The following is a 17431-nucleotide window of genomic DNA, read 5'->3' on the forward strand; positions in this document are numbered from 1 at the left end:
GCTGTGAATCCCACTCCTCTGTGCAGGAACATGCCCCCATTACCAAATAACATGTTCATCTAGAATCGGGCACTTCAGTCACCTGAGGACCCATCAAACCTGATGGACCTTATCCTTGACTTCAAGGGACCACCAATGAACACTGACTCTGTGGATACGGGGGTCGCAGTCTGGTTTGCCTTTCCAGAAGAAGGTGTACCCTCTGCTGACCTCCCTCAGTTGTCCCTCCCTGGTGAGCCAGGTGTCTTTGAGAGCAGTGATGTCAGTGTTGTGCCTTACTAGCTCCCGAGCCACAATGGCAGTTCGTCTTTCTGGGTGATCACTCTTTGGGTTGTCAGTGAGTGTTCTCACATTCCAGGTTCCGAAGTTTAGCTTTTTCTTATTTCGACCACAGGAATGGTGATCCCGCTGGGTGCATTTTCCCAGCCAGAAGAGACAGGACAGCCTATTTTGGGGCACCTTTTCTAGTCTCTTCCCCATCTGGGTGAGCAGAGGGCATCCTCAGTCGCAGACGTAGCTGCCAAAGGACACCCCATCCTGACATAAGTGCTTGACGACCATTGTGCATCTGCCACCTGTGTGCAGATTCTTGGCTGGGGGCCTTCAGGTATTACAGCCATGCTCCTGTCGCCAATCCTCCATCGCCACAGGGCTTTTGGACCTGATGGAAGCCCATGCATGGCATATTTAGTGTGGGGACTCTGGTGTGCAGTCAGGTACACATAGTCTTGGCGGTTGATGGCTGGGTTCAGTGGTGTAGTGAACCACAACGACTGAAGCCACTTCTCAGTTGCAGCTTTCTTCCGCCTCAGGAGCCACTGGGGGTAGAGCCTTCCTCTGTCTGCTCTGCCATTGAGGACTTCTTGGATCATTCTTGTCTGGAACTTTCCCCTCGACTTTACCACCATGGGTGGCCCTACCAGGAGTGTGGGCTCTGGACAGCATTGCTCTCAGAGTTATTGGAATACGCAAGCCTCTCCACCACAAGGTGACAAAACTAGCTGTTAGGAGCAAGATTGCTGATGTGCTCCCCAATTTCCCTTTGGGTGTCAGTGAAAGGCTGATGATTACCCTTTGCCGAAACCAACACACCACTGTCATCAGCACATATGCTCCGACTCTGGATTCCAATGAGGAAGTCAAGGAAAGGTTCTACTCTGATCTTAACAACACCCTTGCCTCCATCCCCAGGGATGAGTAGATCATTCTCCTGGGTGACTTCAACGCCTGGGTTGGACATGACCATGAAATCTGGAGCAGAACTATCAGCAAGATTGGCATGGGGAAGGCCAATGCCAACGGTATCCTGCTCCTGACCAAGTGCATCCAACACGGCCTGATTGTGACAAACACTGGCTTCCGCCAGAAAGACCGGCTCAAGACGATGTGGAGACATCCGAGGTTGGAGCACTGGCACCTCTTGGACTACATTGTCATCCAAGGTAGAGAGACTTGAGGGACATGCTTGTTATGAGGGCCATGAAGGGAACTGAAGACTGCTGGGGGGACTACCAGCAGTGTGTGCTTTGTGATGAACATCCGCCTGGCGCCAAGACACTGGAAGACTCAGAAGACTGCCCAGAGATGGCCGAACATCGCAGCTCTGAAGGACCCTGGACAGCGGGAGGAGGTCCACGCCCAGTTGTATAGTATACTGGAGCAAGTCCTTACCGCTGATGACACCTCCATTCAGGCACACTGGGAGCAACTCATGTCTGCTGTTCAAGACGCCTGTGCCCATGCTATTGGGTTCACATTGTGACGGAACCAGGGCTGGTTCAATGCCAATGATGCTCAGATTTGCGATCTCCTCAAGTGGAAGTGTGTAGCCTTCATCCCCTGGTAAAGCCATCCATGAACTCGGTGAAAGACGGCAGTGTACCATCGGATGAAGGCTGAGGTCCAGCAATGCATCCATGACATGAAGAACAACTGGTGGGAGGAGAAGACGCACGTGGTCCAGGGCTATGCCAACCAGCGTGACATGCGTAACTCCTTCCAGGCTACTAAGACAACCTACAGACCCGCTCCATTGGACAAAACCTCCTCCAATCACAGGAATGCTCCTGGCTCACAGGACAGCTCCTCAAGGATAACGGTGTCATCCGTCTTCATTGAAACAAGCATTTTGAACTCCTCCTTAACCAGGAGTCCACCATATCAGAGGAGACTCTCCAAGCTGTCCCGCAATGCCCTGTGGTGGATTCCGTCAGTGATCCACCAACCACTGGAGAGCTGAAGTGGGCCATCCAACAGATGAAAACCAATAAAGCCTGCGGGCCAGGTGGTATACCCACAGAGGTTTACCATGCTGGTGACCTCCGGCTCACATCATGACTCCATCAGCTTATCCTCCCCCTTTGGGACAAAGAAGACATCCCTGGGGATCTCAAGAATGCAGCCATCGTGACCATCTACAAAAAGGGGGACAAATCTGACTGTGGGAACTACCGGGGGATTTCCCTCCTGTCCGTTGCAGGTAAGATCCTGGCCTGCATCCTCCTGAAATGCCTTCGTCCTGTTGCTGAGGATATCCTTCTGGAAACCCAGTGTAGCTTCCGACCATCCTTGGGCACTGCAGACATGGTTTTCATTGCCAGGTAGATCCAAGAGAAATGTAGGGAGCAAAATCAAGAACTGTTCCTTGCCTTCATTGACCTGACCAAGGCATTCGATTCCTTAAATCATGAAGCTCTGTGGACCATCCTCCAACACCTTGGCTGCCTGCTGAAGTTTGTCACCATGCTGAGACTCCTGCATGATGATATGACTGCTGCCGTCCTGAGTGACAGATCTGAAACTGACGCCTTCCGTATCCAAACTGAACAAGTTTGCATGATTGCTCCTGCCCTGTTCACCATCTACCTGACCATCATCATCCACCTCATCTGAGATGATCTACTATTGGCATTAGTATCCAGTAACTGGATGGGAAGCTTTTCAATCTTGGGCACTTCCGGGCAAAAACGAAATGCACCACCAAGGACATCCACGACTTTCAGTTTGCGGATGGTTGCTGTGTGATGGCTTATTCTGACCAGGATGTGCAAGCGAACCTAGATGTGTTAAATGCTTCATATAAGAGACTTGGCCTGTCCTTGAACGTCACCAAGATGAAGGTTCTCCATCAACCCTTCCCAGGCCAGCTGAACATCCTTCGTGCTATCTACATAGATGAAGAGGCTCTGGAGTATGTGCAGCACTTTCCGTATCTTGGCAGCCACCTCTCTCAACTGGCTACCATTGATGAAGAAGTCCAGCACTGGGTCAACTGTGCCAGTGCTGCTGCCTTCAATGTATGACAACGTGTCTTTGAAAATAGAGATCTTCAGAAATCGACAAAGGTCCTGGTTTGTAAGGCTGTCGTTCTGACCACCCTTCTCTACTGCAGTGAAACTGGACCATCTATCAATGCCACATTAAGACCCTTGAGAGCTTTCACCAGTGCTGCTTTTGTCGAATCCTGCAGTTCAAATGGGAGGACTGCTGGACCACCATGAACATTCTCCATGAAGCTGCATCCACCAGCATCAAAGCTTTGCTCCTGAGAAATCAACTCCAATGGATGGGCCACTGTGTCCAGATATCTGAAAACCACCTCCCTCACCAGAGTCACTTCTCTCAGCTCTCCGTTGGCCAACACTCAAAGGGTGGCCAAAGGAAACGGTACAAAGACATGCTCAAGGTCACCCTCAAGCATGGAGGCATCAACACCAATGGCTGGGAGGAGCAACCTGCTGACTGTTTGGTGTGGTGCTACCTGGTCTACCAAGGTGCGTGCCACTTTGAGGCCCAATGACTTGATAATGAGGTGGACCAGCAGCAGCAGAGGAAGGAGAAGGAGACCAACCTGGGGCTACAAATCCCACTCACCCTTGCAACAACATGCCTCCATTGCTGAAGAATGTGTGTGCATCCAGAATTGGGCACCTCAGTCACCTGAGGACCCATCAAGCCTGACAGACGTTATCCTCAACTTTGAGGGACTGCTGGCAAACATTGAGCTAAATCTTCATAAGCTTGTATAATGACACCCAGATATTTGTGAAGACAGTCATACTAACAAAACTGCACTTTTACTTATACATATTTTCCTGTGGTGGAAAAAAGGATGGCGCTCTGTTGGTGCAGCTGTGTACAGCAGGAATGCTTTTCTGGGATTGTTCTCTGACACCTTAGACCACAGCTTCCCAAAATTTTCCTCAGCATGACCCCATTTAAACATTGGAAATTTTTTGCGATTCCAAAATCATGCAGACAAGATCAACAAGTCCTACACATGGCATTATAATGTTTATAGTCTTTATGTTTCATTTAAAATCATTTTAACTACTTTTTAGATTGAAAATATGGAGCTTAAAAGGGAGCAAGCTCTAAGACTTAGACCCAGGGTCATCCGTAGCAGGGTGCAAATCGAGGCAACTGCACTTTGGGGGGCCCTGTGGAGCAGCGGCAGCATGGAGATGGACAGAACAGTGGCTCCATGTCCAGCCACTTGCTACCCGCCCCCTCCCTACACTGCTGATGCCAAAGGCGGCAGCAGCTTCTTCGGGTCTGGGACCCAGAGCAGGGGTGAGGCCCCACATAGGCTGATTTGCCCCAGGTCTCACACCCTGCTTGGGTCACCACTGCTTAGACCTTGTCCCCTTTTAGCTCAGTATTTTCAATTCTGTTGTTCTTCTCTTAACCACACAGCAAAAATTCAGAATATTATTTAAGGACTGCAAGCCATCTCCAGCTGCAATTACAGTTCATGAAATGCTTAATGAAAGGAAACCTTCAGATGCATATTGCTTTTAGATTAAATTTGTTGTGGCAAAAATGGGCCCATTATGAATCGGATGCTGCTGTGATATCTGAATATTTCTGATTTTATTTTTTTTGTCTTTTGTAGACTTGCCCTTCATGTAGTGTTACAATTGCCACCAACTGTGATGTCAGTATAGAAGAAGGAGCTATCCAAAATGGCTGTCAGGAAGAACATAAAAACAGTACTAAGGTAACACATTTTCCCATTCTGTATATATTTTCCTGATTCCTCTGCATGAGGTTTAACAGACAGCTGATGCACACAATTAAAATGTTCCTCCAGGCTGTCATCATCTTGTCTCCATTACTGCACAACCTCTTTCTTTGCTTTTGATGAGTATAATTTTGTCCCACTCTTACCCATTCAGAATACTGTTCTAAACAAAATTCAGAGCCTCCATACCCTTTCCCCAGCCCTACCCTACCTTATACCTCCATTTGGCATGTGATGCCAATTTCCATTGTTCAAATGTTAAATTTTTAAACAAATAACTTTGTTTTTTTAACTCATGCTGTCCCTCATGCTTTGGAAGAGCTCCTTGTAAATTTCCTCATTGTTCTCCTTCAGATCCCTCCTTAAAATTTAACTTAACCACAATGCATACAGGAAGCATGACAAGATTTAAAGTGCTAGTGTCATGGGCACATCCTGGACATGAGGGGTCAGGACACAGAAAGAAGCTGAGGATCAACAATATTTGAAGTCCAAGCCAATGTTAAGGGTCATAATACCAGGTGTCAGTCCAAGTCCACTGTATCATTCCAGGGGTTCAAAATGGGCCCACAGTCAAGACCAGGCCAGAAGTCAGGAGCCAGGGAATCCAATATGCTGGATAGGGTAAGCAGGAATTGGGGTACTTTGGTCTAAGGCAGGAACAAGTTTGAAAGGAAAGCAGGAGAGTCTGAGGCAGAGGTGAGACAAAGAATGAGTTGGGGATTCATAACCGGAAATGTAAGCCAGGAGGTTCAAGACAGGAGCAGGAATACATGAGTTGGGCAAGGACTAGGGTTATTAAGAGTATTGAAAGGATAAGGCCTTGCTGGAAGTCGGAGGGTTTTATAGCCCTCCCATCAGGGACTTACTGCTACCATTGCCCCCCAGGACATCTGATCCCTATTAGAAGCCTCATGGGAAGGCCCAGGCAGGGCTGGAGTAGGTGATTGGCTAGTCTCCAAGAGGTGCCACAGGGGCCCTGCTAGGTGGTATGCAGAGACCACTGCTTGGGGAGCTGTTTAATATATCTCATTTCCTTACACTGTGTCTGATTATATTTATTTGCAGTTTCTTATCCTGTACACAGATCATGGATCAGCAGCTTATGGCCCATCAGCTGCATCCAGCCCACAAACATGGGGCTTCAGTGGTTGTGGGGAGGGTGGCAGGGCTTTAGCTATGAGCACTCTTTCTGTGCTGCTGTAGGGATAAGCTACAGCAGTAGCAACAGGGTCCTAGTGCTTGCTTGACTATCCACCTCTGACCTGGGATGGGTTTTCTGGTCCACCGCTGGAAATAGTTGCCTATCCCTAACTTAGATCATAAGGTCTTTGGGGGAGGGGACCATCTTGTTCTGTGCTAGTACAGGAGGTAAAACAGTGGGGCCTTTGTTTCTGACAAGGATGTATACAATATGGCAATTATGATGAACAACAACTACAAACTTTCATTCTTATAAATTTACATCAGAGTGGCCAGAGAATTTCAGTGTGGTCCCGAGGAATGCAGGAGGCTTTACTTTCAGACACAAGATATTGTCTATGTTATATGATTCTTCAAAAATGACAAGGTGGTATGTGGAGGATGATTATACCCAGTGTGCTTCTGTGTAAGTGCCAGAGTGTAAGAGTTACTGACCATCAGAGACTTTGTACAGCAAACAGAATTCCCAGAGAGGCTGCCTTTTCTTCAGTCTTTCTTCAGATTTTCTGTCAACGCAGTTCCATCCGTGGTAGCAGTGGTTGACATTATTGGTGTATATCAACTGCTGGCATTTCAGCCACCATGGCATTTAACCTTGTTTAGGGCAGGTCTGTGTTTAGTAATGAATAAAATGCCGCTAGCATTTTCTACACTAGTACTAGTGGGTAGCTAGAAGAAAAATGTTTCTGTAGGGAAAGTTAAGAGACCCGTTCAGGTGCCTGTCTGGTGAATTTAGGATACTTGCTTAAATGAAAATGGGGTCCACACAAGAAAAAAAACCAACTTGGTTCCCAGGTCTTCCCACTTAGGCATCTCAGGTTTCTTGAGGAGAATGGTTGTGGGTTTTCTTAGGCAGCCCTCCTTCCCAAGAGACTGGCTTTATTTTATAATCCCTCTCTTAGTTCTGTTTCTGTGTTCCTTATGGTATAGTCATGCAGTTTATCAGTCTTTGTCAAGTCGAGGGTCTTGTCCAACCACACCTTTCCACCAGGAGAACTGTTGGTGTCCCAGCAGAAACTACATTCATTCAGTTTCTCCTGGGGGAAAGATGTCCCTTCAGGAGAAAGATGTTCCAGACTTCCACACTTTTCAAGAAACCACACTTTGCAATAAACTTAATGAAGTGATGAGTATCAAAGGACATTGATAAAGTGCTTGTAAAGCAAGTCATGAGGGGAGGCTGAAGGATCCAGGCACATTCAGCTTGCAGAAAAGGCACTTAAGAGGGAACATGATAACAGTCTTCAAATACTTTAAGTGCTGCCATAAAAGAGGGAAAACACCTTTTCTCTCTTACTACAGAGAGGAGGATGTGAAGCAATGGCTTGAAGTCATAGCAAAGTAAGTTTATATTGGAAATTAGGGAAAACTTCTTCATTGTTAGAATAGTGAGACAGTGGAATAGATTGCCTGGGGAAGTTGTGGACTCTTGATCACTAGAAATGTTCAAGAAGAGTTTGGACAACCACTGATCAGGGATAATCTAGGCATAACTATGCCTATGTTCTACTGTGGGAATTTTCCATAGTTCTGGATTTTGCTGGTTGCCCTCACCCCCTGCTTCTGCTACATGTATCAGCCTCCTTCAGAGGCCCTGGGTGTTGGCTACAGCAAAGGCTGGGGTTTTTGACTGAGGTGTGCCAATACTTCTGCTGGGAGCAAGGCCAGAGGTTACTGGCTAAAGGGTCTTGCCCCTCTGCTCAGGGTCAGACTGATTACCATATTTGAGGTCAGGAAGGAATTTTACTTCATGGTCAGATTAGTATGGACTGTGGTGATTTTTTTCCTGCCTCTGTAGCAGGGGGCATGGCCCTCTGCTCGGGATCCTTTGACCATATATTGACAACATTTCATACAACCAGGACTTCGGCTGCTGTTGTTCCTCTGCTTTGCCTGTGGTAGGTTAGATTGTTGGGTCTGTGTTGTGGATAGTCTTGCACAGAATTTAGATTATGGTTTCTATGGGATGGTTTGAATAGGGAGGATTCTGGCTCAGGCACAGGGTTGGACTACATGACCTCTGGATGTCCTTTCCAGCCCTAATTCTCTAGGACTCTGATATACAGTCTTTGAGTTAAAAAAAAAAAAAAAAAGGCAGGACTGCACAACACAGACTTTATTGAGTGTGTTGCATGCCAGTGCCATGCTAGCCACTATCTTATCTGTTTCTTGTATTCTTGGAACTTGTTTCAAGTCCATTTTTCTATATATTTTGCTATCATTACATGCTCCTGCTACCCAGTGTCCTTCACTACTTCTACCCATTTTTCTCCAACCTTTGTGCAATCATGGAATCATAGAAAATTAGGGCTGGAAGGGACCTCAGGAGTCCATCTAGTCTAACCCTGTGCTCAAAGCAGGACCATCCCCCAACTATGTCATCCCAGCCAAGGCTTTGTTTAGCCAGGTCTTAAAAATCTCTAAGGGTAGAGATTTCATAGACTGTCTAGATAGGCTGTAACAGTGCTTTACTACTCATAAGAAAGTTTTTCCTTGCTGCAACTTGAGACTAAACAGGCAGTCGTCCTTGACCACACTGGACATAGCTGCCTCCAGCTGGTAAGTCTGTTGTGGTGGACAGAGGGAGGACCGCTGGTCCAGGAGGGCATGGGAGCAGGCATGTGCCCCCAGATCTGGGGATGGTCCTGCTTTGAGCAGTGGATTGTGCTAGATGACCTCCTGAAATTACTTACAGCCTAATTTTCTGTGATTCTATGGTTCCAAGTGGAGGTCCAGACTTGACTACCTGCAATAATTTAGTATTATCGGCAAACTTGGAGATTTTACTGTGCACCCCCATTTCTAGGCCATTGATGAAAATCTTGAACAAAATTGGACTCACCACATATCCCTGTGGGACCCCACTTTTGACTTCCCTCCATCCTGAAAAGTGACCATTTAACCCTACCCTGTGCTTCCTATCTTAACCAGCTCTCAATCCGTGAAATAACCTTCCACCAATCTCATGGCAGTCCACTTTCTTTTGAAAGTTTTTTGTGAGGGGTCTTGTTGAAAGCTTTTTGAAAGTCCAAATATATAGTATGTCAGCTGAATCCCCCTTGTGCACATGCTTGTTGACACCCTCAAAGAACTGCAGTAAATTGGTGAGGCAGAATTTCCCTTTGCAAAAACTGTACTGATCCTTCCCCAACAGATCACATTTATCCATGTGACTGTTGATTTTATTCTTTATTATTGGTTCTACCAACTTGCCAGGGATGGAAGTGAAACTCATTGTCTGGGATTCCTAGGACCATCACTGTAACCCTTTTTGAAGTTTGGTGTTATGTAGGCAATCCACCAGTGCTCTGGCATAAAGGCCATTTGTAATGATAGTTTCATACTATTGCCAACAGTTCTACAGTTTCACCCTTGAGTTCCATCAGAGCTGTAGGTGAATGGCATCCAGTCCTGGTGACATATTAGTATGTAGTTTATTGATCTGTTCCAAAACTAATTTTGTTGTCACCTTTAACATGGCCAATTCTTCAGCCTAGTATGGGAATTTTCCCAGTGTCTTCTGTAATAAACACCAATGAAAAGAGGGTTTTTTTTAGCTTCTCTGCTATGGCCTTGTCATCCCTAAGTGCACCTCTTATATCTTGGTCATCTAATGGTTCTACTGATTCTCTAGTTGGTTTCCTGCTTCTGATGTATTTTTAAAAGTTTTTATTATTAACTTTAGCATCTTTTGCTAGGGGCTCCTCATTTTTTTCTTTGTCCTGCCTTATTTCATTTTTACATTTGATCTGCCAGAGTTTGTGATTTTTCTGATTTTCTCATTTGGCCATGCTTTCCATTTTTGAAGGACAAAAAAAATGTCAGTGTATTTGCTGTAAACGATTATGATAGAGTGAAATATTCAGTCGAGATTTTTGTTTTGTCCTTCTATAAGCACTCATTGCCAAAATAGATAATTCTGCAGAATGGATTGCTTGATTGTCTATGTATTGCTGAGCCAAGAAAAGCTGAAGAATATCCAGGGCTTTGTGAGGTTAAATAAATAAATACTATACCTTGTAAGCTAACTAATTATCAGGAACAAATTCCATTGTGGTTTAGTATGTCTGTACACTTGTAAATGGCTAATTATGTTTTAACAGATTAGTCAAAAATGTTCTGTGTACAAATCAGTAAGTCCATAGCAGGGATTCCGTGTACCAACTAATAAGACCATAGTGATAAGTTATCCCACTGACTAATTAACTAGACTCCACTGTAGATATCCAGCTAAAGATGTGATTTATGTATAAGGAGGGTCAAGCTTTTGATGTACACGAATAGAAGCCTAAGCATAAACAGAAGTTAAATTAGTGCTCATTGTGGAGCCTAATATTTTCCTGTACTTCGTAAAACCTATGTGCTGTTTATATTTTTCCTCTAATAATTAACCTTTTGTATGCATATATTCACTTGTTATGAAGCAGGTTCCTGGTGGACACAGTCCGAAGACCCAGAATGGACTTTTGAGTCCTCCACAGGAAGAAAAGCTCAGCAATAGCCAGACATCACTTTATGAAATGTTGCAAGAGAAAGGAAGATGGGTAGGAGTGAGTTTGGATCAGTCAGCACTTCTTCCACTGAGGTTTAAAAACATCAGAGAGAAGACAGATGCACATTTTGTGGATGTGATCAAAGAAGACAGGTAAGAAAGAATTATGTAACTTAAAAATAGTCTACAACAAAGAAATAATGGGCCTCCATGTCCTTAATCTGCATTTTCATTCTCTTGACTGATGTCAGTTGTTATCATATTGTAATCTTATTTCTCGTTCTGTTATTTAACTACAGTAGGAACTCACCACTGAGAATTCTACTAAAAAGAGTAATAAATTCAACCCATGACTGGACCACAGGTATAGATGGCTATACTCTGTACAGGAGGGATCAAGTGGACAAAAGGGGCACGGGTGTAGCTCTCTATGTCAAGGAAAGCCATGCATCCCTGCAAGCTGACATTGGCACCCATGGTGGATGACTGGAGACCCTCTGGGTTAAAATCCGTGGGGAACACGGCACAGGGAATACTGTGGTGGGGGTTTACTACAGACCCCTATCCAGGGTCAAGACCTTGACCAGGAGTTTGCCATGGAATTGGCTGAGGCCACAGGCTCCCAGTGTATGGTTGTCATGGGAGACTTTACCTACCCAGACATCTCGTGAGAGGAGCGCCCAGCCAAATCTGAGCACTCGCAAAGCTTTCCCTCGTGTGGATGAGCTCTATCTGATTCAGGAAGTCGACAAGAGGTAAAGTGCTGCTTGACCTGGTTTGGCAAATGGGGACAACCTAATCAGCGACCTAACAATCAAAGGGAAGCTGGGTGACAGTTACCACAAGCTGATCACCTTTACCATCTGCTGTAAAGCTGGCAAGCCAGTCAGTAATACAGAAGTCCTCTGCCCAGGTGAGGAAAGCTGACTTTGACAAGCTAAGGAGGCTTGTCAGTGAGGTCCTAAGGGGCCACAACCCAAAGGGGAGGGGAGTTCAGGAAGAGTTCTTGCTCCTCAAGGGAGCGATCCTGGACGTGCAAGCAAAGTCTATCCTGTCTCGGAGGAAAGGTAGCAAAAGGGCACAGCAGCCCCCTTGGCTCTCCAGGGAACTAGCGGACTTCCTGCATCTTAAAAGGAAGACCTACAAAGGATGGAGGACTGGAACCACCACCAAGGAGGAATACTCTGCTGTGGTCTGGACCTGCAGAGAGCAAACCAGGAAAGCCAAGGCTGCGATGGAACTCCAGCTAGCTACAAATATCAAGGACAATAAAAGGTCCTTTTTTAGATATGTGGGGAGCCGGAGGAAAAGCAGGGGCAACATAGGACCCCTAATCTGCTAAACAAGATGGGACAACTGATAACCGATGCCCAGGAAAAAGCAAACTTGCTAAATGGGTACTTTGCGTCAGTTTTTCACCAGTCCCATGGGACACCCCTGCCCACTGTGGGTCAGAGAGGCCTGGGTGAGGGACATCCCTTGCGAAATCAAAGCTGACCTCGTGAAGGAACACTTGAGAGGCTGGTTACCTTCAAGTCAGGCGGTCCTGATGGTTTATACCCCAGGGTACTCAAGGAGCTGGCTAGCATCATAGCTCAGCTGTCACAATTCTTCAAGAACTCCGGCGCTCTGGTGAAGTGTCTGAAGATTGGAAGAAGGCCAGTGTGGTGCCTATCTTCAAAAAAGGGAGGAAAGTAGATCCAGCAGACTACAGGCCCATCAGCCTGACCTCTATCGTGGAGACAGTCTTGGAAAAAATTATCAGAGAGACCATCCTATACAGGCTAGCTGACGGCAATATCCTGAGAGATACCCATCACGGGTTTGTTGCAGGTAGGCCTGCTTGACCAATCTTATTTCCTTTAATCACCAGGTGACCCATCATCAGGACAAGGGGGAAGAGATTGATGTCATACATCTTAACTTCAAAAAAGCCTTCAATCTGGTATCCCATGATCACCTCTTGGCAAAACTGGCTAACTGCGTCCTCGACCTCACCACGATCCACTGGCTGGGGAATTGGCTCCGTGGTAGGACCCTGAGGATGGTGGTTGATGGAAGCCAATCATCTTGGTGCATGGTCACCAGTGGGGTCCCTCAAGGCTCTGTCCTATGGTCTATACTGTTTAGCATCTTCTTCAATGATACAGACATTGGAAAAACCTGCAGCATGCTTGTAGGCTCAGCAGTGCTATGCTGTTTAGCACTACAGATGAAAGGGACTTGGGGGTCATGATTGACCACAAGATGAACATGAGTCTTCAGTGTGATGCTGGGGCTAGTAAAGCGACCAAAATGCTGGCTTGCATCCATAGATGCTTCTCAAGCAAATCCCAGGACATCATTCTCCTGTTGTACTCGGGAGGCCACAGCTGGAGTACTACGTCCAGTTTTGGGCTCCATAATTCAAAAAGGATGTAGAGAAGCTTGAGAGAGTACAGAGGAGAGCCGTGCATGTGATCAGAGGTCAGGAAAACAGAACTTCTGATGAGAGGCTGAGAGCTATGGGACTCTTCAGCCTGGAAAAGCAGAGGCTCGGGGGTGATCTGATGGCCACCTATAAGTTTATCAGGGGTGCTCATCAGGATCTGGGGGAATGTCTGTTCTCCAGGGCGCCCCAAGGGATGACAAGATCGAACAGTCACAAACTCCGCCGTGACCAATTCTGGCTGTACATAAGGAAGAACTTCTTCACTGTCTGACCCTCCAAGGTTTGGAATAGACTGCTGCTGGAGTCAGTTCAATCACCCACTTTGAATGCCTTCAAGACACATTTGGATGCTTATCTTGCTGGGATCTTATGATCCCTGCTAACTTCCTGCCCCCTGGGGCAAGGGGCTGGATTCAGTGATCCTCCACCGTCCCTTCCAGCCTGATTGTCTATGAAATCTATGAAATTCATGGTTTTCATTTTCCCTCCACTGTCATGAACAGGGGTTTTACACCCAGTAAATATATGTGTATGTGTATATATAGATAGATAGATATAGATACGTTTACCAAATTTTATACCGTGCGTGTGTGTATACATATATATTTACATACCAAATATCTCTTGGATTGATACCCAAATTTTAACACAGACTTGGAGCTACAAAAATTGTGTAACAGACTTTTAAGGGCAGTAAGTTTGAGGCCTGTGATACTGTCTATTTATTAAAAGTGTAGAAAATAGTATCTGGGAAGATTGGCTGGCTGTCCCAAATATACTTTTCTTGTTCTGTGTAAGTGGAAAGTATAAGCTCTAAATGCAATAGTCTGTGACTTCACACACACACACGCGCACACATACGCACACACACCCACCCTCTGCTGATTGATTATGTACAGGCTTTATGGTGGACCATTAAGAAGATGATAACTTTTTTGATGTTATTCCTGTTTATGTTGTGATAACATACAAAAACACCAGTCAGTTTGTGGGCTTAGCTTTGGGGGTGATTAGAGCATGACTTTATTATATTCAAGTGCACACATTTCTGTTTCATTTTATGCACCCAAATATTAGTTTTCCAGCTGTGTAAGTGGCATTTTTGGCACTTATACATAGTTTGCAATTCTGTTACCCATACGCTGTGGATACTTGCACATCTCTAAGCATGAGGCAGGTACAGTGTTACATACATGCTTCCCGGCGCATACTTCCTAAATAAATTAGATGAATGAAACTGGCACGCCTATGTTTTAAGCCCTAGTAGTTGTTTAGTTATGGAGAGCCAGGTTCTAGGTACTCATTCCCTCACCAGTTGTGATTTGAACCTACATTTCTCTGACCCCACATCACACTTCAGGCTAGGAATTACCTAGGTTTTCTACAGCCCACCTTTAGAAGCTGGGCCACTGTACTTTGCATTTAATAGTCACGAGATGAAATTGGTGGAACACAGGGTGGAAATTTTTGTCCCATTGAGTGAAAGGGATGGAGAACCTAGGCCTATACTGTAAAACAGGAGCATCCAGCTTACTAAACCATGTATCCCTTAGAATATTTTCTTCTTCCTGGTCCCACATGTCTCCCTCTTTTGGATGCCCAGGGGCAGATCTTGGGGGGACGGGGGAGAAGTGTGATGTCATGGGTTTCCTGGTATGTGGCTCACATGCTGATGGCTCCATTTCCCTGCTACTCTGGACGCCTGGGTCTCTTGCAGTGTCCAAACAGGAACTGAGTTCAGACCATACTACAGTAGAGACTCTTGAGTCCTCTGAGCAGGTAAGAATTCCCCCACTCCTGCGTTTGGCACTCCCTCCCTTCTGTTTCTCAATGGCATCTCCCCTCTCAGGATCAAACCCGGCTAATTATACTTCTGAGCAGAAGAAGGGGGGACGCACCTGCTGCCACCACTGCCCTCAGCTGACTGGGGGCACAGAGAGCCCCAAAGCTGCTCGTGCCCTGCTCTAGCTAGGGATTTGGGGAACAACTGTGCAAGGTGCCAGTCTTGGATTTGTGTGGACACACAAACTTCCACAATGAACGGCTAAAACAATTGCAAACTGCATGAAAGTACCAAAGAATGTCACACAGCTGAAAAATTACCATTCAGGCATAAAGTGAAGTAAAATTGGCTCACAGTTTTTCAATCACTGTTGTCCATTTAACTTCTTCCCAGTTTCTGTTTTAAATGACTTGTGTCTATTTTCATTTTATACATACCATTAGGAGGGGTCTGTTTCTTCAATTATTTATAAATGTCTATCCTCTTTTCCAATTCATCCTCTTCCAAATTTTTGTTCTTCCCAGGCCATCCATGCTCAATAGAAGTTCCATCAACCTTTATTTCTATTTTTCATGATTTTCTCTAAAAAAATGTCAGTCATGTATTGCATTGTTTGTTTAAAACATATAAAGACAAAAAATTGAAGTTGCAGAAGCAGGATAAATTATATTTTCTTGCTTTTGATGATTTATCACAGGCTTTGATATTCTTAGAACTTTCTTCCTTCATTTCCAAAATGAATCATTCTTTTTGTCTGACTCGGAACAAAAATGAAGCCCTGATTTAACATCATAGTCAGAGATAAATTTTCCCTCCATTAAATAATGCATCATCATATTAAGTGGCCATCTTTTGTTGCCAAGGAGACCTTCTTGCTTAGTGTAGTTCATGTAACCGTGCTAATCAACAGAACTCACAAACTGGCTGACGCCCACCAAATATAAAAGTTTATCTGTTTCAACATTTCTCAATTAAAAAATTAAAAATTATAGCTATTATTATTAGAAAAAAGCCTAGAACTTTCACTGTATTACACATATATTGTAAGGCCGTGCAAAGCTTCAGGTGCTGATTCGGTTTGGAGGAGATTCGGCTTGATTTGGTGGCCGAATCTCCAAATCCTAATCGAATCAGGAGACCAGTTAAAAGGTCCAAATTGATTTGAAGCTCTCCGCGGGGAGCTTGATCTGGACTCTGTGCTAGTAAGTAGGAGATGGGATGCTAGACCCCATCTCCTGCCTGCTCCCCTAGCCTCCCTCAGTGCCCTCCAACCTCCACCTGCCCCAGCTCCCGGCTCTTAAAAGAACAAAAAAACCCACCCTGGGCTCGCCAGCTGCTGTAGTGGCCTTGGGGCTTCTGGGGGCTCGTGGCAGAGCCCCCCGTGCAGTACAAGGCAATGGGAGGCTGTAGGGATTGCCCCATTGCCCCGCTCCCCGCCTGGGAGGAGCCAGTGAGTCGGATCTTTTTAAGAACCAGGAGCTGAGGCAGACGGGGCAGCCATGGGGGGGCTGGGAGAGCGGGCTCGTGGCAGAGCCCCCCACGCAGCACGGAGTAGCAGGGATCGCTCCCCCACCTGGCAGCATCTGGTAAGTGCTGGGCTTTTTCTTTTTTTTTTTTTTTTTAAAGAGCTGGGAGCTGGGCCTGGGCGGGGCAGCCTTTGGTGGAGCTGGGAGAGCAGGTGGGGGATGGGGCCGATTTGGAGATTTGACTGATTCGGCAGTGGCCAAATCTCCAAATCCGATTCAGCTGAATCAGTTTGGGACAGTGATTCAAATCACTGAATTGAATCACTGTCCCCTGAATCGGCTGAATCTGAAGTGAATATTAGCCGCTTCGCACAAGCTTAATATATTGGTAGTCTCTAGTAAGATTGTTGTTTGTGCGGGATTCTTACCTGTATCTGAATAGTAGAGAAGTATGAATTACTTTTCTGTTGTCAACAAAAGAATCAGGTTGCTTTTAGTTTGTTTGCTTATGGACAGCCTATGTTTGGGATAACAAAAAGAAAACTGAACTTTGGAAATAAATAGGTATAAACTCAGGAGGAATGAATTGCTGAGATTATCAATTTGTCTTGCACAGTGTTATAAGTAAGCACCCTGTCTGTGTGGTATAACTAGTCTACACTCTGTTGCAAAAATACCAATTCTGGCTCTCAGTAACACATTTGAAATCTCATTGCTGTGAACAAGACCTATATGCAAGTCAACTCTGATTGCAAAAATAATCATTGTTTGTTCAGTGAGGTGACAGTACCTTTTACACAATGTAATAGCTTTGTGGTATCGTGACACTCATACCCCCTTCATTTCTGTGAAAAAAACCATTACTATGCACCGTGTTATAAGTGAAACAGTGGTACGTTGCAGTGCATTATTGCAACATATGCTGTTTGTTCCTCAGGGATGATCTGATGGCCACCTATAAGTTTATCAAGGGTGACCACCAGGATCTGGGGGAACGTTTGTTCACCAGAGCGCCCCAAGGGATGACGAGGTC

The 17431-nt window shown here is 45.5% G+C and overlaps 1 protein-coding gene across 1 annotated transcript in view; it reads left to right on the forward strand.

The window, feature by feature from the left end:
- ADCY9 (adenylate cyclase 9) overlaps window positions 1-17431 on the forward strand; it is a 192217-nt gene that overhangs the window by 118623 nt on the left and 56163 nt on the right. Inside the window, exons 3-4 of the mRNA XM_019540007.1 lie at window positions 4895-4999; window positions 10654-10871. Of these exons, the coding sequence (XP_019395552.1) occupies window positions 4895-4999; window positions 10654-10871 (323 nt within the window). The remainder of the gene's footprint in view (window positions 1-4894; window positions 5000-10653; window positions 10872-17431) is intronic.

The sequence above is a fragment of the Crocodylus porosus genome, unplaced genomic scaffold, assembly GCF_001723895.1.
Source record: "Crocodylus porosus isolate Cpor-Errol unplaced genomic scaffold, CroPor_comp1, whole genome shotgun sequence".
In the NCBI taxonomy this organism is placed as follows: Eukaryota; Metazoa; Chordata; order Crocodylia; family Crocodylidae; genus Crocodylus; species Crocodylus porosus.